We start from the raw sequence: 21845 nt of genomic DNA, 5'->3' as shown, positions 1-21845 counted from the left end.
GCCGCCGCCTTGCGCGGCCTTCCCCGCTCCTCGGCCCAGGGTGACGGGGCCCTCGCCGTAACCCCGGCCGGCGGTTCGTTTATTTTTTTGCTTTTTGCCTCCAGGGCGGCCGGGGAAGCTCGGGTGGATGGCCCGGCGGCGGTAGGACGCGCCGGCGGAGAGGCGGCCCAGGCAGGGCCGGGCGGCGGAGCCTCGCCGGGAGGAGGAAGGCGCTTCTGCCCTGCCCGTCGGAGAGACGCCGCGCGGAGTGAGACATGGCTGTGGCCGTCACCACTAAGACGGCCTGGAAGCTGCGTGAGTGTCGCCGGGCCGCTCTCCCGAGAGAGGGCAGAGGAGGCTCCCCGGCTGGAAGGGGGGGGTGGAAGGGGCGGTTTGTGATAGGAACCAGCTAATCCCTGCCTTGGGTGTGGGTGCCTCTTTCCACGTTGCTGACTGTGTAATTTTTAGCTCCCAGAAATCCTTTTTGAAAACATGGCAGCATAGTTGGATAGCGTAGGACCTTGTCATTGCGATCGTCAAAGGGTCATGGCCTGTATTTTTTTTGATTAGTTGCTGTAATGCTATCCTAAATTTCTAGCTAACCCCACGTGACTCTCATGTAGTACAAGAACAAGAAAGGGGGTGATGGAAACACCCCTTCAGAGCCGAGGCTGCAGCGAAGAGTTCCCTTGGTGTCAGGTTAGCCTGTTTGGGGTTGCCCTTCATTGCTGCTCACTTGTTACAGGAGGTGCACTGAGCTCTTTGCTGCAGGAGGGATGAGGTGATCTTTGCAGGGCCTGTAGGTCTCCTTCTCTTGAAATTGCTTTGCAAGAGACAGCAAGAATCTGCTGCTTTTACGTCCATTGTTCTTCCTCAGAAGGAGCAGTAAACAGTTGCCAACTCTCGATTTATAGCTGCTTCCCTGGTCACTGATGAGTAGTTTCACAGGGGCTGTTGAGGAATGCTCAGAAGCAGTGGGAAGTGATCAGTTATTCAGAAGTGCAAGCTTTAGACCAGCGATTTGGGGTCTAGAAAATGGCTAGCAGAAATACAGTATCCTTGACTGCTAACACAGTAAGGGAGCTGAGATAACTGACTTAGTAATTTCATTTCTTTTTGAGCAGAAAGCCAGTTTGCTGTGTTATCTTCTCATCCCTGAAACTCTAGTTATAGGGAAAGTTGGAAGTCGATCAATCTCCATTCTGTTTAAGTGGGCAGTTGTTCTTGATCTTCATTTTTGCTAGGATCTGCCCCATCTTAGCATCCTCTTTAGAGCAAGAGGCATTCCAAATGTTAGAAATGTTCCAGTGATGCTAATTAGGAGCTTAGTATTACCGAGTTGGTGGTTGATATCTGGTGACGAATGCTTCATTAAAAAAAAAAAAGTTTGTGGGCTTAAGGAAATTGGCACTTCCCTGGGGGAGCGGATGAGGCTATCTGGCCGAGGCTGGCGTCAGGTTATAACCTGCCTTTTATGAACAGAGGCTTGAATGCTTCAGCAATGACTTTTAAACTTACAATATATTATTAAGAACGAAATCAAGAGGAGGGAAAAAAGTGGAGCTGCTGATGCACTCATTTTACCAGCAATGCTCAGCATCTATCCTTTCAATTTTAACTAGCGAGTTGGTCTATTAATACTAATTGTACTGTTTGTTACCTTCAGGTGTTTGTATACATACATACTTTACTTTAGCATTGTCATATGGAAGATGGGTCTTTCGACACAATACAAGCATCTTTTCAGATTTGCTCTTCTCATGTAATTTGTGGTCCAGTTACCTTTGTAATTTGAAAGGTGTTTCTCCAGCTAAAGTGAAAGTTGCGCAGTTTTGCTTTCAAAAAAGCACTCTGAGAGCTTGAGATCAAAGTACCTGTAATTACTATTGCAGCCGTCTAATATCCTTTTGGATTAGTGTTGCGTGTAAAATGATCAAATTGCTCCTCCCACCAAAACAATCCGAAGGAAAGCTGAATTGATTGCTACCTAGCCTTTTTATAAACAAGTTTCATAACTATTAGGCGTGCAAATCCTGTGAACTTTCAGAGAAGAGAACTGTAAGAGGAAGAAATTGGTAAATACGTCTGCCACAAAGCCCCTGCCAAAAATTTGAGTGGATTTAAAAATCTGTTGCAAAAATCAGGTATCTAAGAAAAGATGCTCATTTGGTTTCTCTTTTGCCCCAAACTTGTTTCTTTATGATGAGGCTTCCTTGGAGTTCTGTCATTGCGAAGCCCTCTCAGTATCAGAGCTTTGCCTCAGCCAGCCCCCAATTTAACAGTCTTTTAGCATCAATCACACTTGTTGTTTTGTGCACTTTCGGATATATATTCACCCTTCCTTTGTCACAGTTTCACACTTTGCATTGCTAAGTTTCACTGGTGTTACATAGTGGGAATGTAGCAAAGCCTCTGCCAAAGCTCAGAAAAGGGAGCTCCACCTATCCCTGCTGCTGAGTCTGACTTTTTTTCTGTGTAAGGTAACAAACTGTACTGCTGCTAATCTGCCAGTTCCTCTCAGGTTGGACAGTCTGCTGCTGTTTTCTAAAACGGGATTAGCCAGCCTTTCGCTAGATGACTCTGGCTGCTGCATGTTATTGCAGCTTCTTGGACAGCTTGGCTTTCGGAGAGCCACCCAGGTACCGAAGGTAATGCAGCTTCTGTGAGCACATTGCCATGGCTGAGCAAATCTTTAAAAGCTACCGAGCTGCTAGTGAGAGAAGATGCTTTTTGTAAGCCACGTGAGCACTGGAGTTGTGAAGCTTGGTCAGCAAATGTCTTAAGTACAGCAGGCAGAGCCAAGAAAGACTGTTTCGAGCAAGATAATAGTGTGACTTCTTATCTGAACAGTGGGCTGCTGCAGCTTGTGCAGTGGAAACTGGAAAGTTTTTCTGGAGGAAGAGTATTTTTTTAGTCCTTTGGGAGGGATGGGATGAAAATTGTTATACTAGTCTGTAATAACAGTTTGCTTTGTTTTGTGCAGAAGAGATCACGGCTCACAGCAGCAATGTGTCCTCACTAGTCCTGGGAAAAAGTTCAGGCCGGCTGCTAGCAACTGGAGGAGATGACTGTCGGGTCAACATATGGTCAGTTAACAAGCCCAACTGCATCATGGTAAGAACAGGCCTGTTTTCAACTTTTGCGGGATGGGAATATTAATTCTGAGGTATGGAGGGTGGGGAATGAGGGAAAAGATTACTGGGTTGTAGCCTGTCAGACTTGTGAATAGAGTTTACCAACACAAAGCTGGGTGACTGGATTCTAGCTAAAGATAGGGACAGAATTTGGTAACTGGTGAGACCACTGGTCCGGAGAGAGTCTGGGATGGCTGGCTGCTTCAGCAGGGCCAGTGCTTGCCCAGATAATGAACATTGCGCCTTCTGTTACCAGGCTACAAATAATTAAATGCAGAGTTTTGTACGAGATCAGCTAGTTTTATAGTGCAAGATGCAGGGGCCAGTTTTATACCTTGGAGTTTGCCCTCACAGTAGGAAACATCCCCAGCAGGATGTGTACCCACCTGTCCCACAGTCACTAACTGTCAGCACAGAGTTTGTCAGAATAGTTTGTTAACTTACCTGTAGGCTGGGGAAGAGTAACGCTGGGTGTAGTGTGTTACAAAGAGTAGGGTTACTCCAGTAGTGACCACTAAAGCCCACCATAAATATATTTACAGATGTCTGTCCTGCATCTTTGCTTTGAGTGGGTGTTGTGGAAAACCGTCTTTAGCAAGTGTCCCTTGTCGCTAGTTTAATTAACACACAGTAATGTTGTGTTACGGAAGGCATTTCGCTAGCCATTGTCAACCTTGTGAGGAAGAAATCGGGAAAGTAGGACCAAAAAGGCTAAAAGGAGAATGCGTGTACTTTATTTTTCCATTTATTTACTATATAAAGAGGTTGAAATGGGTGCAAAAGTTGTTGCTCACCTTTGGTAGTGTTGTGCTTCTTGCATAACGTAGTTAAGCTGTGTCTTTCCAGGCTATTGGTGGTGGCATGACAGTCGTTTGAAACCAGAGTATTGCCTTCCACAATGAGGAAGGTTGAAGGACTAAATATGTCTGTACCCTTTCAGTAGGAGCAGAGAGCTGTAGCTCTCCTGCACTTCCTGGGAACCACAGATGTTAGAAGCTGGTGTTTCTGAGAGGCAGAGACTGACTGGAGCTGCTGAGGACTTCTGCAATTCTTGTATACCAAAAGAATCTTGATTTTTGGGATTGTGCTGTATATTTTGTCCTCTGAAATTCATCTTTTGTGTTTATATTGTTAGGATTCCAGATGTTTACGTGTTGGGGAAGAGGGAGAAGAGGAACTTTTCAAGTAGCATTGCAACTTGGTTCAAGTTTGAGCTCTGTTTTTCACTAAGCAGTGACAGTTGCAGCTGTAGAGTATGTAGAGGATTTCAGTTGCATGTGAAATCCTAAGAAAGCCCCGTCAGAACAGGCAGCTTTCAACTGGTGTTCCCAGCCTCTGAATGTGTGTGGGGGGCACAGAGCTAGCTTAGCTATTTAAAAAGACCTGTTTGAGGATGGAGTAAAGCACGGAATATTGCTTCATTGACAAGCAAAAACTCTGCAATAGTAGTATTGGTTTTCTAGAGCTAGTTTTAAATATTCTTATATTTTAATTAAATACTGGCTTTTTCAAAATACTTATGTAATTTGTAAGCTTTTAGGTGCTCAAGGGTGAAAGAAACTGCATACATGTGAATTACTACCTTATGCCTCAAGTTAATACTTCAGTAATAGCACCAAGTTATCACTGTGACACCCATTGTTGGCAGCAACGTATGGCTCCTTGCTTATGTGAAGGTTTCAAAGTAGTCCTGCTTTTGCTTTTGCTTTGATTTTGTAACCAGTTCATGACACCTACGTGACCCATTTAGAGCAAACACGGTGCTGTTGTGCTTGCACAGCATAATTTTTATAATGTAAGCATGTGTCAACCTTGTCTGGGCATCCACACCTAAAGTTTAACTACCCATGTCTCTGTTGATGCATCCTTTAAAAATTAGTCAGTGTGCCCCAGAAAGTGGGATAACATGGAAGGTACATGCACAGTGCTATATGCAGTGAAGGTCTTTAGGGTGCTCTACTGTACTGGTAGCTGATGAGGAAAAAGGACCAGTGGCACAACCAGGTGGTCCCAACTCATGGCTACATACTTCTGTTACCAGTCGGGTATGAACAATGCCACTGTGGACAGGGCTGTGTCAGTAGCTGTTAATTGTGACTCATGGTTTTCTTTGCAGAGCTTGACGGGCCATACAACGCCCATTGAGAGCCTACAGATCAATACGAATGAGGAGCTCATCGTTGCAGGGTCCCAGTCCGGGTCCATTCGAGTTTGGGACCTGGAAGCTGCCAAAAGTATGTTTCCATGAGTTTTCACTTCTGTTAATGCATGCTTTTTGGAGTATCCTTATGCTTAATATCTATGCTGACCCAGAAGGTTCCCAGCTTAAGAAGGAACAGGAGCCTGGCATTGCTTTCATCTTAATTTCCATCCCTCTTGGAGGGTTTTTATGCACTTCCTACTGAGGCTGTAGAGCTGTGTATGCATGCTCGAGCAGAAATTTGTACACGTATTGTGGAGATTGATTTGAGGAACTAGTTTCTAGGTTTTGACCCAACTGTGTTGAAATCTGTATTCCAGATCAGGTTCCATGCATGTATAGCGTAACTGGGCATATAGAATTTGTATTCAGAGTCTCAGCTGAAAATTGTCAACCTTAATAAAAGGATCTAAAATCAGATTGGAAGTTTAAAGTATATTAGGATCTGCACAAGTCCAGGAATCCCCCGGTTGCTGACCTCTTGTTCTCCTTTTTAGGTTCTAACTTTTCTTTATTTCCTCAAATGATTTTCTCCTCTTCTGCTCTTGCATGACCATATAAATAGACAAACACCTGATTTTTAATAAATCGTAAAAGCTATGAACTCATCAAGCTCTGACCCTTTAAAGGCCAACTGTTGAGTCATTCTTTATTTATTGCATTTTTCTCAAATCCTAGAATAAGTTTGCAAAGGTATCATGAATCACTTGAGTGCATTCCAGCAGGAATACCATAAAATGACTGAATATTTCTCATAGATTGCTACTTGTTCATAGAAGGAATGTGTAATGAAAATAGACTTACACTGGCTGAGCTAAGGTGGTGAACAGCAGGTGGCATAAATAATAAAAAGCACTTCTGTCATTCAGACAGTTAGAATCAGTTCAGTTATAAAATAGTTTGGCTCTACCAGTGGAGAGAAACTGATCTGGCTGAATTTAACAGGAGACCTATGTGCCAGTGTCTGTGCAAATGACCACTCCAGGTCTGGCTCAAGAGCTAATTTCTGCCCAGGGAATCATCAGACTCTTCCAGATGACGGATGATAGAGAGAGATTGCCCGTGTTGTTGTCTGAGCAATTTTTCTTCCTCGAAGTTGAGTTCTGCATTTGTGTCTGCTTTCAGAGATATGGTGTACCAGTTCTACTGGTCCTTTCTGGTTTCCGGAATTACAAGGGATGTTACTTGGTTGATGACTTGCTGAAACACTGTGATTGTTTCTTTGTCTCATGCTTCCCAAGCGTCCTTTCCCGGTCTTTGGGATGCTTCTTGCCAAGGGCAATTGAAGGAGTCCAGGGCGAATATTGGTACCCAGGAGGTGAAGTCAGGTTTGTGCCTGGATGGGGGTGCAGAGTCCCAGGAAAGGGTCTGTCTAATAGCTGCAAGGTGAACCATGCAGGCAATCAAATGTCCCTTTCACTTCCTGGCTAAAACTCTTCCTCCCTCCTCTCCATTTTGTTCTCTTTGTGACAAGTGGAAAGATACACTGCCTGACAGCTGCCTCAAAGTGTGGCTTTTTAGTTTTATTTTCAGAATGGAGACCTTTGGAGTTTTAATCATAGTTTCCATGCCTAAGGACAGGACTTTCCTTAGGATCATTGAACATGGGCCCTCTATTGCTGTTTCTTTGCATTGCAAGGGTAAAGTCAGAAACAGTTCCATAAAATAACGTATACAGATGAATAAACAACATGTAGCGTGTCTAATGTGCGTTGTATTAGCATGTGCTTTATGGTGTGGATAGTATGATTAAACTTCTGCATGGTGTCTGAGGAAAACGGACTACTAAATATTTGCTCCCTATCCTTTCTCCCTCCTCTGCTTCTCCTTTTCCCAGTTCTTCGTACCTTACTTGGTCACAAAGCGAATATCTGCAGCCTTGATTTCCATCCTTTTGGAAGCTTTGTGGCATCTGGCTCTTTGGACACAAACATTAAGGTAAAACCCAGCTTCCCCTAGAGATTGCCCTCTTTACTTGCAGCATCTTTGTTTTGAAGAGTGCCAGAACATGTTTTGTGCCAAGCTGTTGGTAGGTGCTGTACATCATCATTTCCATGTGTGTGGGCAGGTGTATTTGCAAGTGCTTGTGAAATTCGTGCATGTATTTTCACAGTGGTGGCTCATGAGTGTGACTCCTCTGTTGTGGAATGTGTCTCTGAGTAAGGTGCCAGCTGAGACTTGGTGTCAGCAAGTGCAGAGGTCCTGATTGCTGTGGATTGCATCTGCTTCATCAGGCTGGTATTTGACTGTAGGAACTGAACTTCTGTAGTAAGAAATACCTTACAGAAGTGATTTTTACTTGGGGAATTATGTTAGGAAATACCCCTGAAGGAAACAGGGGTTCAACAGCCCCTTCAATGTTTTCATTCTGCAGTGTCGATCAGCTTGGTGACAGGGAGAGCTCTTGTTCTGACGGGACTCTTGAGCTCCCCACATATGGCTCTAAGCATATCTTTTGTTTGCTTTTCTTCCCTGTAGCTCTGGGATGTAAGAAGAAAAGGCTGTGTCTTCAGGTACAAGGTAAAATGCTTCATTGGCTTTCAGGTGAAGAGGGGAGAAAGATTCCTGTCAAGGACTTGTGAGAAAACCTTAAAGTGATTATGTACAATTAACTTCATAGTTTTCCAGTATGAAAATATGATTTGCATGATTTGTGAAGTGGCGTGGCAAACCTCTGCAGGCCTCTGTGAAATGTATGGGAATATGAAATGGATATCATAGGATTTAATGTACTATAGTCTGGTTGGCTTCAGTGGGGGATGGAAAGCATCCATGAGTGTTTCTTTATACTGTGGCTGATATTGCCATGCAAGTCCCCTCTGCACCGAGATAGTTCTATTCTTGGGGCCTTTTTCTACCCAAGGAACTTGCTGTATATTAATTTAATTTAGAAACCAACTTAAAGGCACAGCACTTCTATCTAACCATCCATAAATCTGTGTAATTTAAAATTGATTCTTATTAAACCAGATATGTATTTACCATACTTAAACTGATGCCAGAAATCTCTAGATGAGAGAGATTACATGCATTTAGTGTGGATGACTGTAGCCCTTCAATGTAGTGTTTGGCATTCTGCAAGCTGTGGACTTTGTGAAACAGTTACTTGGTTTTATTTTATTGTAAAGGATTGAAAGATAAAAGCCAGAATTCCCTCTAAGGAAGGGGAAAAAAAAAAGAAAATAATATTGGGTTTTCTCATTTCAGGGTCACACAGAAGCAGTTCGATGTCTCCGCTTTAGTCCTGATGGGAAATGGTTGGCCTCTGCTGCTGCTGATCACACTGTAAAGGTAATTTATTGTGACACTCTCCTTATGTGCTTGTGGCACATAGGAATGCTGGGATCGTCTTTTTACCAGGTATTACCAGCACTCGCTCATAAACACCTTTATTTCATTAGACAGCGGGCTGAGCCCTGTGGCTTTGCAGGTACCAGGCTGTCTGAGGATCATGTCCAGTGGCCCACAACATCCAGAAAAGAGCTGCACATGTTGAAATACACTTACCCAACAGACACATTGGCTCTATGCACATGAAGGTTCAAGTTTTGATAGTGGTAGAGTTGTGATACCTGAACATTGGCCTTGGTTGTCTCTGTAAATGTTACAGAATGTGTTGTCCACAGCATGTTGCTTCACCATACCAATTTCTGGCTCTGCTCAGTTAACTCAGTAGGAGTGTGTTATCATACACACTGCACATAATTATCAGTCTGAAAATTCCTGTCAGGACTGAGCAGAGCAAGAGAAGGAATTATCGACTGAAGCAGTGACTTCAGTTGTTTCAGATGTGGTATGGAGGAACGTGGGCAAAGGACTGATTTTTGTTTTGAGTTTCATACGAAATAAACTGATCAGTCATTTCACTCTGTTTTTTTCAGTGGAGACGAGAGAACAGGAAGAATGAATTGTGAAGGGATTCAGAGCTTTTGGATTTTTGTTTGTTCACTTTTGAGATTTAATCTGTGGGGACAGGTGGAACTGCTGTATTTTATCCCAGTCTCTAAATATATACCAGAAGCTTCTAGGGGATAAACTAGGAAATAAAACTAAATGAAAAATTTAAAAGAGCATGCCAGAAAAAAAAAAAAAAGAAGAAAAAAAGAAAAAATGCAGCCTTACGTGACTGGGACGGTACTCCTTCCCTGATCATTGCTTTCTTTGACAAACTTGAGTCTGTTCTTGGAGAGGGAGAAGTGTTAGAAGGTTGCCGGTACAAGGAAGTCTGAAGTGTATTGGAATCCTCTAACATTAAATCTTTTCAAGAGTCTCTGTGTTCTTTCCTTCTTCCAGCTCTGGGATCTGGCTGCTGGGAAGATAATGTATGAGTTTACAGGACATACCGGCCCAGTAAATGTTGTTGAATTCCACCCTAATGAATACCTTTTGGCTTCTGGCAGCTCTGACAGGTATGTAAGAGGAGGGAGAAAGAAGGGAATAGTATATGTCAGTTCTTTTTCCTGATGCTCTCCCTTTTAGAAACACAGAAAATAGGAATGTTACACAACTCACAACTGCCATTGCAAGAACCTGACATCTAGCCAGCAGCACGTCAAATCTGTGATGCGCAGAACATGGAGATCTTGCCTTCTTGTCCAAAATTGATGGCACCTTCTGCCATACTAGAAAACAATGCAATAGCCTCAAACATCTCGCTAATCCAGCTGACATCCTATCTGAACAGCAAGCAGCCCTGCTCAGCCAGCAGGGTGTCCTCTTAGCTCTGGTCAGCTCTAAATACCTATCCATATCCAGAGCTTCTAAGTATCTGTGGCTGGATTTATGGATCTTAGCTAGACTAGCCTTCTGTGTAGGTTCACCATATGTGTGCAACAGCAAAAGTCATTCTAGCTATTAGTATATTATTTCAATACTGGGTCCTACAGCAGATTTCTAGAGGGATGAGTGTCCCCCCCATACTTGGCACTGGTGAGGCCACACCTCGAATACTGTGTTTGGTTTTGGGCCCCTCACTACAAGAAAGGCATTGAGGTGCTGGAACGTGTCCAAAGAAGAGCAACAAAGCTGGTGAAGGGTCTGGAGAACAAGTCCTGTGAGGAGCAGCTGAGGGAACTGGGGTTGTTTAGCCTGGAGAAAAGGAGGCTGAGGCAAGACCTCATTAGTCTCTACAACTACCTGAAAGGAGGTTGTAATGAGGTGGGGGTTGGTCTCTTCTCCCAAGTAACAAGTGATAGGACAAGAGGAAAGGGCCTCAGGTTGTGCCAAGGGAGGTTTAGATTGGATATTAGGAAAAATTTCTTCACCAAAAGGGTTGTCAAGCACTGGAACAGGCTGCCCAGGGAAGTGGTGGAGTCGCCATCCCTGGAGGTATTTAAAAGACCTGTAGATGTGGTGCTTAGGGACACGGTTTAGTGGTGGACTTGGCAGTGTTAAATTTACAGTTGGACTTGATGATCTTAAAGATCTTTTCCAACCTAAATGATTCTTGATTCTCTGATTTTTTTTTGTGTTCTGTTTTGTGTACAGGACTGTTCGGTTCTGGGACTTGGAGAAGTTTCAAGTTGTGAGCTGTATTGAAGAAGAGGCTACTCCTGTCAGGTATATTAAATTCCTACTGCAGTGTACTAGGCAGAGACTAAAGTGGGGGTGAAGGGAGGATTTCCTAAAAGAGACTTTACTGGGGAGAAGTTTGGGCTGCTGGAGACATTGCACAGGCCCACCAGGTGAACACCAGATCAGTAGGTTCATTGTTAGGGATGGGGCTGGAGGTGTTCAGTGAAGTCAGAGATACAGCCCTGGGGTCCCTGTGGGACTGAGCAAGGTTGGAAAGCTGGGCCTAATTCTCCACCTGCCTTCCTCCCAGGTGTGTGCTCTTCAACCCAGATGGCTGCTGCTTGTATAGTGGCTTCCAGGATTCACTGCGTGTGTACGGCTGGGAGCCAGAGCGCTGTTTTGATGTGGTCTTGGTGAACTGGGGAAAAGTCGCCGACTTATCTATCTGCAACAACCAGCTGGTAAGCCACTGCTCCTTGGGACTGGGGGAGGTGGCTGCAAAACACGAGATAAAATCCTCCTGCCTCCTTGCAGGCCTTCTGACCTTTAAGCTCGTGTCAGACTATAAGTGGCCAGGGCTTGCAATATGCCCAGCACTTAGAGCTTGTGTGCTTTTGCTTTCAGCAGCCTTGTCCTCCACTTCGTCTCTCTTTGCCTTCTGGAGGAAACAACTGGGGCTTGGTTTGATCAGTATTTAGAAACTATGCTTGGCAAAAGTTTTATCATAGCCTTCATAAAACATCAGCAGCTTCGAATTGAAAAAGCCAAAGCACTCAACTGAGAAATTCTCAAGCACGGTTGCTCAGGGTCACTCTGTCATGCCTATTCTCAAAAAGGCAGGCATGCACCCTGATCCCTGGTGAATTACCTTGACCTTTTGCCTCTGCAGATAGGAGTTTCCTTTGCGCAAAGCACAGTCTCTTCCTTCGTTGTGGATCTCAGCAGAGTGACAAAGTCGGATTCTATTCCTCATGGGCTGATCAGGGATGACGAGCCTTTTGTGCCACCTACCCCCACAGGGTCCTCCCTTCGCCGCATCTATGACAGGCCCTCAACTAGCTGCAGCAAGGCACAAAGGTAAGGGGATCTGCTGGCTTGTTGAATTTCAAGATTTTAAGGAAATGTACAAGGAGCTTAGTGCTCTCGCTCTCTCTGAAAGGGTCCATATGGCTTGCCCTGACAGCATCTTTTTCCACAGCAGAGTGAAGCACAACTCAGAGAGTGAGAGGCGCAGTCCCAGCAGTGAAGATGACCGGGATGAGAAGGAATCAAAGGCTGAGATCCAGAACCCGGAGGATTACAAAGAGATCTTTCAGCCCAAGAACGCTATCTGTCAGTACCAGGGTTTATTGTGCTTTTGAGTGGTGTTTAGATTAGAGCTGTAGGCGCTAAGCTGGTTTGGTAGAAGTGAGCTTTGGCTTACTGTAATAGAGGCTTCACCTGTGACTGGGAGAGTTTAGAAAACTTTTCTTTAATATTCTGTGCTTGGATGCTGAACTACAGATCATGTCGGTGAACTGCTGAAAGGTGGCACCTTTACTAGGGTGCGGTGATGTCTGGTCGAAGCCTGGCTCAGAATGCAGAGCTCCATTGTAAGCATGCTGCCTTCCTGTCCTGATTTGGAAGGACTACTGTGTGATGGGATCTTTATTAGCTTAGAATTTTGATATGTATAAAATCAGCAGCCTCCATTAAAGAAGGAAAGGCAAAATGTTTTGTTAAAGCAGAGATTGTTGTTTAGGAGACATAGTGCAATGCCTGTATCTCATCTTTATGTAAATGAGAAAAAGGAGATACTCTTTCTAAGGAATTAATAGTCATTATTTTGATTTACTTACGTAAATCAATTTAGTGGGAGGTGATTTTTTTCTAAAATAATTTGTTGTCACAGTGCCTTTTCTTGTGCTTCACACCTCTACAGCAGCAATGAACTACATGGGTCAGTTTTGTCCCTCCCATCCATGAAGGCTGAAAGCCTTTGACTGAACTCAACAATAGCATCAAGGTCTAAAGGAGATAACTCTGGTTGCTGTATTACTGATTACCCTAATCTGTGGAGTTGTTGGAGATCTCCCAGCTCCAAGGTTGACTTATTGCTAATCTGTAGCCTTGGATGCTCCCTCGTTTGTTTGTTTATTATTTTTTTTCCCTCTCTTTCTGTAGGTCGAACTCCTCCTCAAAACAACGAGCCCTTTCCAGCCCCTCCTGAGGATGGTGAGTATGAAAATGGCCCCTTGGTGGTGATGAGGTTAATAGCCCTCAAAAGAGGGAGAGTTGCATGTCTGCAGAAATGACTACTTTTAGTCTAGCTACATAAAACCTTTGCTCTCAGCTCCCCTTGAAAGGAATAGTCAGTTTCTGCTTTCCCACTTCTTTCCATCTTGGTAGATCCTGTAACTGCAAAGGAAGCAGTGAAGCCCAGCCAAGCTGCAGATGTCCAGACCCCATTGCCAAAGCAAGAACTTGTACGTACTGTATGATCTGTTAATAGCTGTTCACGCTCCCACTGTGAAAGATATGTGGGTGCTGGAGACACTATAATTTCTGATCAAGCTGATTCCTTTACTGAAGAGCAGTAGAAGTGCAGCTCCAATCTTTGTCCTGCCATGTGTCTTGCCTGAGCAGTAGAATTGAAGGTCAGTCCTCCAACAGGCGATGGCTCCATTGCTTTTGTTTGCATCTCACACTTGCAGTGGTGTTTCTCCTTGCATCTCAAAATTGGGGCACTCTGAAGAGAACCAAGTGCCAGATTTCTGCAAGTGCTTGAACTGAGGCTATTTTGTTGCCAAAATCGCAAGCAGCGGATGGGCCATGATACGTTATACTACTTTAGAATTCTGTCTTAGCCTTCAGGCTGGCCACAGCCCATTGCCCTAATTTTAGATGCTGATAACAATGACAGCACTTGGCACTTCTGCTGGGGCATCTCCATGTTCTCTGCAAACCTCAATTACATCTTGGCGTGTACCTGAGAGATACTTTATTGGGTCTTAAACTATGCTAGCAAACTGGAGACTGCTTCTGCATTAGAACCCTGCTGTGAGAGGAAGGTGGGTCGGGAAAAGAAGAACATCAGACTAGGGCCAGACTGTTGCTGCTAGAGTTTTTATCCCAATTTCTCCTGCAGCCTGATCCGGTTCAGAGGCCACCAATTGCCTCCTCAACTCCTTTGACCAGAACAGAGCCGTCAGTGATTCCTGCAGCCAGGAATGAGCCCATTGGCCTGAAGGCCTCTGACTTTCTACCAGTAAGTATCTCTGGACAAAAGTTTCCAGCCAGTGTCTGTATTAAGCGGCATCAGAAAGGGGGTCCTCTGAGGTGCAGAAGTGTCTTAGGTGCTTTCTGTAGCCTGCAGTCCTCCGTATTGAATAAGAACATGTTACCTCCTGCTTTCCTTCTGCTCACTTGGGGCTTCCCCTGCTAGCTTACTCTCCTGCCTCCCAACTGCTTTGACTTGCAGTTCCTGTGGAATTATCACCTCAGGATTGCTGGACCCAGCCCCGTTGTGAATGACAGCAGGCTGATGCGAGCACAGCAACCTTGATCCATGCTCATGAAGAATGTGTTATCAAAGCAGAGAGCAAGGGATGAGACAGAGACACTGAACAATTCCACATGCTAGACAGTGATTCATTTAGAAAATTGGTGTCTACCATTACACATACATAATTATTTCACAGGAATCTTTGCCTCTTGCATCTTGGAGGCCTCTGGCTTCTCTTGGGAGGGTATTCCCTGTCCCAGAAAGGGAGAAGGACCAGAGCATCCTGATGATCCCAAACCCTGAATGTGAACAAAGGAAGCAGTGGTTCCAGCACGGCTTGGGCAAATTGACAGCCTAATAATTGTGTAAGATTTATGCTTTGTAATAAAATTTGCTGATTTCAGATGAATGTTTCACATTAAAAAAAAGGGTTTACATGAAATTATTTCTTAATCAAAATATATTGGTTTTGAAAACTTACTTTTAATTTAAGTTTTTTTAATTTTGAGAGTTTTTCCAAAGCTCCAAAGATGTTTGCGATTGATGTAGTAAGTAAAATCAGAACAAATTGAGCATTTCAATCAGCTCTCACCTAGGCCAGAGAAAGCTCCTACCCTTCTGTGCCATCCTGCTCTGTTATTGCTGCTCTGTTGGTGTCTGTACTTTCAGGCTGTGAAAAACCAAAGCCAGACCGAGCTCGTGGATGAGGAAGCCATGTCCCAGATCAGGAAAGGCCATGAGACCATGTGTGTGGTGCTCACCAGCCGCCACAAGAATCTGGACACCGTGCGGGCTGTATGGAGCACTGGTGACATCAAGGCAAGGATGTGGAGAATACTTGAGGCTCATGAGGGGAGCAGCTGAGCAGCTCTTTTGGCTTGTCTGGGGCTGATTCTGCCTCTCACACAAAATGCAGGATGTCACAGCTTTTATCCCCAGGGGTGCACCTCAGAGTGCTGCTGTGTCCCACCTGCAGTTGAATGGTCACAAAGAAATGTGGAGAAAACTTTCTCATGTGAGAGTTATCTTCTCTTCCCTAGCCAACTCAATGTTTTCTCTACCTTGTTTTTGAAAAGTGGCACTTGATATTAATTGCATTAGCCTAGCCAGTTTGAGCTTTGTAATAGATGACGACTTCTTCCCCTTCTCTCTCAGAACTCTGTGGACTCTGCAGTGGCGATCAACGATCTGTCTGTTGTTGTGGACCTCTTGAATATTGTCAACCAAAAAGCGTGAGTCCTGGGTGGGGGCAGCCCCTGGGATACTCGAGAACCATCTGGCTGGGTATTGGGAGCACTGCATTGTGGCTGCCTTGTGGCCATGGCAGCGTGAAATGCATGTGCTTGTAGTCAGATCTTCAAGTCTGCAGTGCTGGTAACTGCTGGAGTTGTATGGGGCCTTTCTGTAGGCAAATGATTTCTCGCAAGGAAAATCGAAGTCTTGGGGCTTCATAAAGTGATTGTGCTGAGATTCAATAAAATATGTCAGAACGTGCCACTTTCTATCACAAGGGGGAGTCAGTGAACTTGCTCAGTAAACTTGAGTGTCACTGCCTGGGCTTTTTTGCCAGAAAGCGTTATTTATGTCGACTCAGCCTTGTAAAGTCTCAGTCTCTGGTCTCAGAACACGTCCTTTTCTTTTCAGGTCTCTCTGGAAGCTGGATTTGTGTACTATTATCCTGCCACAGATAGAAAAACTACTCCAAAGTAAATATGAAAGGTGAGGCCCCAAGAACGTGGATGTGCTTGAGGGACAAGGTGTGGATATTCATAGGAGAGTTCCACTGGGTATTTTGTAGCTGAAAGAAAATCCTGAAAAATCACAGCAGATACAGTATAATGCTGATACGATGCCTGGAAAAGAGCAATGGAGCTGCCAAGTGTGTGTGGGAAAAGATAGAAAGTATGCATGGGCAAGAAGAGCAGGATGTTGAGATTTGGCGTAGGTGTGTTGGACAGAAAGCAGCTCTGGCAGCCAGGAGGGGTCAAATCGATGTGAAACAAGTGGGCTCTGTGCACTGATGGGAATGAAACTGTCAGCTTGGGACAAGCAGAATGAAGTCCTGCAACAGCCTTGGGGTCACTTGGAAGACTGCTTTGAACCTCATCATTAGGTGGCAAAAAATGCAGCCTCTCTCTTAAGATGGAGTTTCTGCCTTCCTACTGGGAGAAAGGCTTCTGCCAAGTTCCCTCGGCAGGACATCTCTGCTCTTGAGCTGAAAGGTCCCACTCTGCAGGGTATGTGCCAGGACCTTTCAAAAGGGCTCACTTTGTAGTCTTGACGTGAACCAAGATCGTGTTGGTACTTGGCTGTTGCTCTCCTTACCAGGTTCCACATGGTGGAGTGGGGGTCGTTTGAGTAGATTATCCCCAGTGACTGGATGTGAGTGAGGACTATGTGCTGGGGGGACAGGAATGAAATTCAAGTGGGACCCAATTCTCTGTTTGTTTTTCAGTTATGTGCAGACTGGCTGCACCTCCCTGAAACTCATTCTCCAGAGATTCCTGCCACTGATCACAGACATCCTCGCTGCACCACCTTCTGTTGGAGTGGACATCACCAGAGAGGAAAGGTGAGGCACTTACCTCCACTTGCTTCCTTTTTGAACCAGCCTTTCTCTTGGGTGAGCTTTGCTCCTCGTGATACTAGACTGGGCATGCCTTCCCTTTTGTCTGCAAACACCAAACCCTCCTGCTCTGAGAAAAAGACCAAGGACTGCTTTTCCCTCTGTCACTGTGTATTGAGTCATACCTCAACAAAGTGTGATTATGTCAGGAGTAAAACCACCCTGTGGCTTCACCCTCTACCTCACAAGACACATGAGTTGTCAGCCAGGCCCTGGATTTCCAGTTTATTCACAGGATAGCTCTGCTCTGAGAACTGGCACTCTGAAACCAGCACCTCCTCCCTCCTTGGACTTTACTGCCAAAGGGGAGAAGAGGAGTGAAAGAGCCCTTATGGGGATGCCATTCTCCTGTGTCATCAGGATGTGGGCTGAATACATGGTGTTTCTGCAGAGCCACGCTCATGTTCCAGCCTCTTCCAGGCCACTTGCAGGGCTTGTGTTTTCTCTCCTGCTTGAGTTGCATCTTTGGCGCTACAGGAACAACCACATCTCTTCAGCAGCTGAGGATTCATGCTGTGTCTGCTGTCTGTTTTTTGCAGGCTCCATAAATGCAAGCTGTGCTACAAGCAGCTGAAAAACATCAGCAACATTGTCAAGAACAAGTCTGGGCTCAGTGGCCGCCATGGTAGTGCCTTCCGGGAACTGCATCTCCTCATGGCTGTCTTGGAGTGACAGCCATCACCTCCTCCCGTGCAAACACAGGTGGCCAAGCTCCCCTCTGCTCTTGGCGCAGCTGGATTTCACCTCTCTCTGTGTGTCAATCTTCCCCCCCACAGCACGGTAGGGAAGTGGAATCTCACTGGCTGGTCGCCTGCCCAGCCCTGGTGCCTTACGGGCTGGATGGAGGACCTGAGTGGAGAGACATCTGTGCTGTGTGAGGGGACCTGGCTGTTGGTGGGCCCTGCAAAGCCCCTGTAGGGAAGCAGCTTCATTTCAGCTCTTCATCTGAGCTCTCAGCTGCTCTGTCTCTGTGTGCTGCCCTTTCCCTGATGGGAGGGCTCTGAGACTGCTGTCACCCCTCCTTCACCTATGTGTGCTGTCAGTTCTTGTCGCTTGGCTCTGTGGGCTGGGGCCAGCTGGCCCTGCTCTGAGTGGCACGCTGAGGACTGCAGCATCCACCCCACAAAAGCCTGCTGGGGGGTGGAGTGCCCTTTCCCTACAGAAGGGACTTCAACTGCTGTGTGGGACTGGCCCCTTTGGCTTGCTTCATCAAACATGAGCCAGGACACTGTGCCACCATGCCTGGTGTGTAGTCCTAAGGACCTGTATTGAGAGGAGGCTGTCTCTTGGCTTCTCAGAAATCCCTGCTGGCACCCTGGGCTGCAGAAGATGATTATCTTCAGACTGTTGCTGAGAACTGAGGTCTACCTGGATCTGTTAAAATATGTGACTTAAACAGGACTTAACGTATGTGTTTGCCTTTGGGGGTAGGGATTTGGGAGGGTGGAGGGACATGGACTAATGTCTTTCTATATCCACTGGACTGATCTTGAGGGGGTTTTTTTTTCCCAATAAATGTCTGTCAGAACCTTTCTGTCCCTCTTTCTTCTTTCCTGTTGGGAAAGAGGTTCCTGTTGGTGCTTCCCCAGCACCTCCCAGCCTGTCTCCCATTTTATACGCTGGAGCCTGTTCTCCAGGAAACTGTAACTTATGATAAATAAATTTTATTAAAAGATTTGTAACTTTTTAAAAAAAGTTGTGTTAAATGCCTGAATCTCTTGAAGTAGTACTGTTAGTTCACCTTGGCACAGCTCCTGGCTGGGAGCGTCCAGGGAAAGCAGGGCTCTGGTCCCTGCGTGTCCTATGGGGAAGCTGGCCATTCTCACCCTGCTGGGAGGCTGCAGTGAGTAAGTGGATGTGGTGAGCGAGGCAGAGAGACAGCAGTAGTCAGGTGGCTTGCTGAAACCCTGGGGGAGGTTTCACTCTGCTGGGTAGTTCCCAGCCCAAAGAGCAACGTCATTGTTTGCAGCTTGTACTTCTCCCTGGCCTGATGCAGATCTCCTCCCCACTCAATTTCTAGCAGATCTTGGTGTGGTGGCAGTGCCTTGCCTATGTGGTTTTCTTTCTGTGAGCTGACCCAGGTGCTGGTGTTTGGGGATGTGGGAGTCTATAGTGGGGCCAACAGGAAAGCTAAAGCCAACCCTTACCTTCATCCAAACACAATCAAGTTTTAGGACCAAAGGGGAGCATCCTGCTCTGCTCCATGGTTCTGGAGGAGGTGGCTCTCATGGTGGCTCACGCAGCAAGAGGCCATCGCAGGACCGGGGCTGAAGATGCTGCCTGCTGCGAGCACCCCAAAACTCACTATGTGTGTCCTGCCTGCACTGCAGCTCTCTGGTGATAATCCTATGCCTGGAAAAAAGCTCCTCCAGCCCACAGAGCTGGGAGAAGCATGAGATGAAGCAAGATGCTGCAGTGCTGGGGTTTACTTAGGGTTTAACAACTCAATCTCCTGCTAATTAAGGGAGTTCCATAGCTGCAAACTGGGGGGTGGGGGCTGTGCTGGCAGGCTTGTGGAAGGAGGGAGTTAATGGTCTTTTCCAGCTGTGGAGAGATGCTGTGCAAGCAGCAATGGGGAGGGAGCACCAGTCTGAGCAGGGCTCAAACCTGCTGGAGGGAAATAAGAGCAGCACAGGAGGACTGGCTTTAACAGTTTATTTAAAATAAGTTTTGTTACAAAACAGGATTTTTTTTTTTAATTATTAAAATACATAGAAACATCTAATCTTACAAAAGGCTAAATTTATTTTTCCCCCTTTTTTTTTTTTTTAAATAGAGTACACTGTGGAAGAGTGAGAGGAGAGGGCTGTGGTGGGAAGGAGCCATCAGTGCATCATCCAGTCAGTTATTTGCGGCAGGAGGAAGCCTACCCATGGGTGGGTGCTCAGCGGTGCAAGGCGCAGTGCCATCTCCTCCGACCCCACCTGCAAGCCACTGTCCCAACACATAATCCAACAGGCTTTTGGGCTGGAGGTTGGTGCGGGTTTTTTTGTTTGTTTTCAACTTGTTTTCCATTCCAAGACCATGTAAACAGGTAAATATTTCAAACACTTTCATCTTGACCACACTGTGATCTCTCTTGACAAGACAACTGGTAAATAACTTTACAATAGCTTCGAGACTGCTAAATCCACCCTAGTGCTGTGTAACACAGGCAGCCCTGCGACCGTTCTCCCTCTGTGCCAGGGCAGCCGGTGCGGGGCCCTGGCAGCACTGGCACCAAGATGAATGGCAGCTCGGCTCATGCACGGCACTGGTGTGCCTTCATGCAACAACAGGGCTTGAGAAACCTACAGGGAAAGGAGCTGCTGGGATTTTTTTTTCTGGCTTAAAATGGAGGAAGCACTGCTCTGAAAGACATCAGGCAGCTAGTCTGGATGCAGTCTTGGGGGAGCTGCGGCCAGGCTGGCCCCATGGCGATAGCAGAGACATGTCCAGGGGTTCACCTGGCTCCAAGTCCCCTCCAGACAGATACCTTGACTGTTGTTAAAGCTGGAAAGACGAAGGGAGCACCCAGCAGCTCCCCACTCTGGCTAAAAACAGCTGTCCAGCAAAAATAAGTCAGAGCTGAGCGTCTGAGGGGGCAGATCCCTGCCCAGCACCACTGCCTGCCCCCCCCCGCTAAGAGAGGGGTCTGGCTGCTGGGAGAGCTCAGCCCCATGCTGCTCATGGTGAGAGGTGCCATCACCCTCTGGTCATGGGTCCTGGTGGGCAAGGGTATGGCACAGAAGCCTTCATGTCTTCCAGCAGCCAGCTCTTGGTAGCACCATGAGGGGCTGGTTCCTGCAGTGGGTTTGGTGCCAGGGCTGGCACTTGTCACACGGGGACCGGCCTCAGCTTCCCTGGGGATGGAGACACATGTGGGTCACACCGGGCAGGGGACAGGGCCATTGCTGCCCCAGCCCCATCCAGTGGCATTTCAGCAGGTGCTGCGTTGAGCTGGTACCGCAAGCATCCCCATGAGCATCCCCGCGAGCGGCACTGCCCAGCACACCCCTGCCCTGCCTGGGAAGCGGGGCTGAAGCAGAGCCCTCCACCGGCTCCCGGCCGCAGGCACTCACCTGGCAGCCCTGGCTGCCCCTAATTCAGGCTGAAATCGAAGGGGAGAGAAGTTCAGCCCAAGGGCACTGCCAGTGCCCTGCACCATCGCCCCCCCTGCACACCCCGAGCTGCCCACAGCGGCTTTGCACCAGGGTGCTCTTGGGGAAGTGCTTACCAGGCTCCTGATGGCTAATTAGCCATTAGTTAATGAGGTGATTACAAATCAACTAGCTCCCTACACCACACAGGCTTTGCCTGCCAGTGTCTGGCTGGGACAAGGCTGGCGGCGGGAGCCTCCTCTGATGGAGGGACCCCGGCCAGGCAGAGGAGTGCAGAGTGGGACCACGGTGCCCCACCACCCACCTGAGGTCTGGAGCTTCCTGCGGATGGAGGCAGCACGGCCAGAGAGCTGCCCTGGGCTGGGGGATGCATGGCCCCGGCCAGAGGGTGCCGCGGTCCCCGGTGAGTCACCCTGGGGGGAGACGGGGCATGGCCCCAGGGTCAGCCCATGCCAGTCCCCAGAGGGAAGGAATGGGGATGGGCTCATGGGCAGATTGTGCCTGCCTGGGTAGAGATGCCCAAATACGCTCTGGGGGTCCCATAGGGTTGCTGCAAAACAGGGCTTGGAAGAAGCAAGGTGGCAGCATCGGTTGGATGCCGCTGCTTGGGGACAGCCTGCATCCCACCGGGTGATGCTCCCCAACGGAGGTGTCTCCAGGGGACACTTCAACAGCAAACAGCCCTGGGAACCACATGTAGGGGCAAAACAGGGGGACCCCCCTGGGGTGATGGGGAAGGGGAAGGGCACCGGCGGCCCCTCGGTTACCTCCAGCTGCTCCTGGCTGGGGCCGGAGGGCAGGTCCGACC

General features: G+C 47.0%; 2 protein-coding genes across 4 annotated transcripts in view; one reads left to right on the top strand and one right to left on the bottom strand.

The window, feature by feature from the left end:
• The first annotated feature begins 105 nt into the window (after positions 1–105).
• KATNB1 (katanin p80 (WD repeat containing) subunit B 1) lies at positions 106–19219 on the top strand. 3 transcript variants are annotated; one of them, XM_010583074.1, is made up of 19 exons: positions 106–294; positions 2963–3093; positions 5230–5347; positions 7151–7251; positions 7792–7833; positions 8521–8604; positions 9607–9722; positions 10801–10872; positions 11138–11288; positions 11717–11904; positions 12029–12159; positions 12991–13041; positions 13216–13292; positions 13955–14074; positions 14981–15130; positions 15467–15543; positions 15956–16030; positions 16767–16883; positions 17477–19219. In XM_010583074.1, the coding sequence occupies exons 1-19, from the start codon at positions 255–257 to the stop codon at positions 17607–17609; spliced, it is 1974 nt and encodes a 657-aa protein (XP_010581376.1). In that variant the 5' UTR covers positions 106–254; the 3' UTR covers positions 17610–19219. The 3 variants fall into 3 exon arrangements, 2 of the variants coding, with proteins under 2 accessions (XP_010581376.1, XP_010581370.1); XR_775357.1 differs by having other exon boundaries at positions 107–294; positions 12026–12159; positions 15956–16190; positions 17477–17548; XM_010583068.1 differs by having other exon boundaries at positions 107–294; positions 12026–12159; positions 17477–19218.
• A 1534-nt stretch (positions 19220–20753) lies between these two features.
• The window catches only part of KIFC3 (kinesin family member C3), a 9244-nt gene continuing 8152 nt past the window's right edge, over positions 20754–21845 (bottom strand). The window contains exons 15-16 of the mRNA XM_010585175.1: positions 21342–21450; positions 20754–20779 (exon numbers count right to left, since the gene is read on the bottom strand). Coding sequence (XP_010583477.1) covers positions 20754–20779; positions 21342–21450 — 135 coding nt within the window. The remainder of the gene's footprint in view (positions 20780–21341; positions 21451–21845) is intronic.

The sequence above is a fragment of the Haliaeetus leucocephalus genome, unplaced genomic scaffold (genome assembly GCF_000737465.1).
Source record: "Haliaeetus leucocephalus isolate CR32 unplaced genomic scaffold, Haliaeetus_leucocephalus-4.0 Scaffold92, whole genome shotgun sequence".
Taxonomy (NCBI): domain Eukaryota; kingdom Metazoa; phylum Chordata; class Aves; order Accipitriformes; family Accipitridae; genus Haliaeetus; species Haliaeetus leucocephalus.
This window is presented reverse-complemented; position numbering and strand designations above follow the sequence as displayed.

Coding starts and splice junctions, on each gene's coding strand:
- KATNB1 (XM_010583068.1), top strand. CDS start 255: ATGGCTGTGGCCGTCACCACTAAGACGGCCTGGAAGCTGC. Junction 7,834..8,520: donor GCTGTGTCTTCAGGTACAAG/GTAAAATGCTTC, acceptor TTCTCATTTCAG/GGTCACACAGAAGCAGTTCG. Junction 9,723..10,800: donor GCTTCTGGCAGCTCTGACAG/GTATGTAAGAGG, acceptor TTTTGTGTACAG/GACTGTTCGGTTCTGGGACT.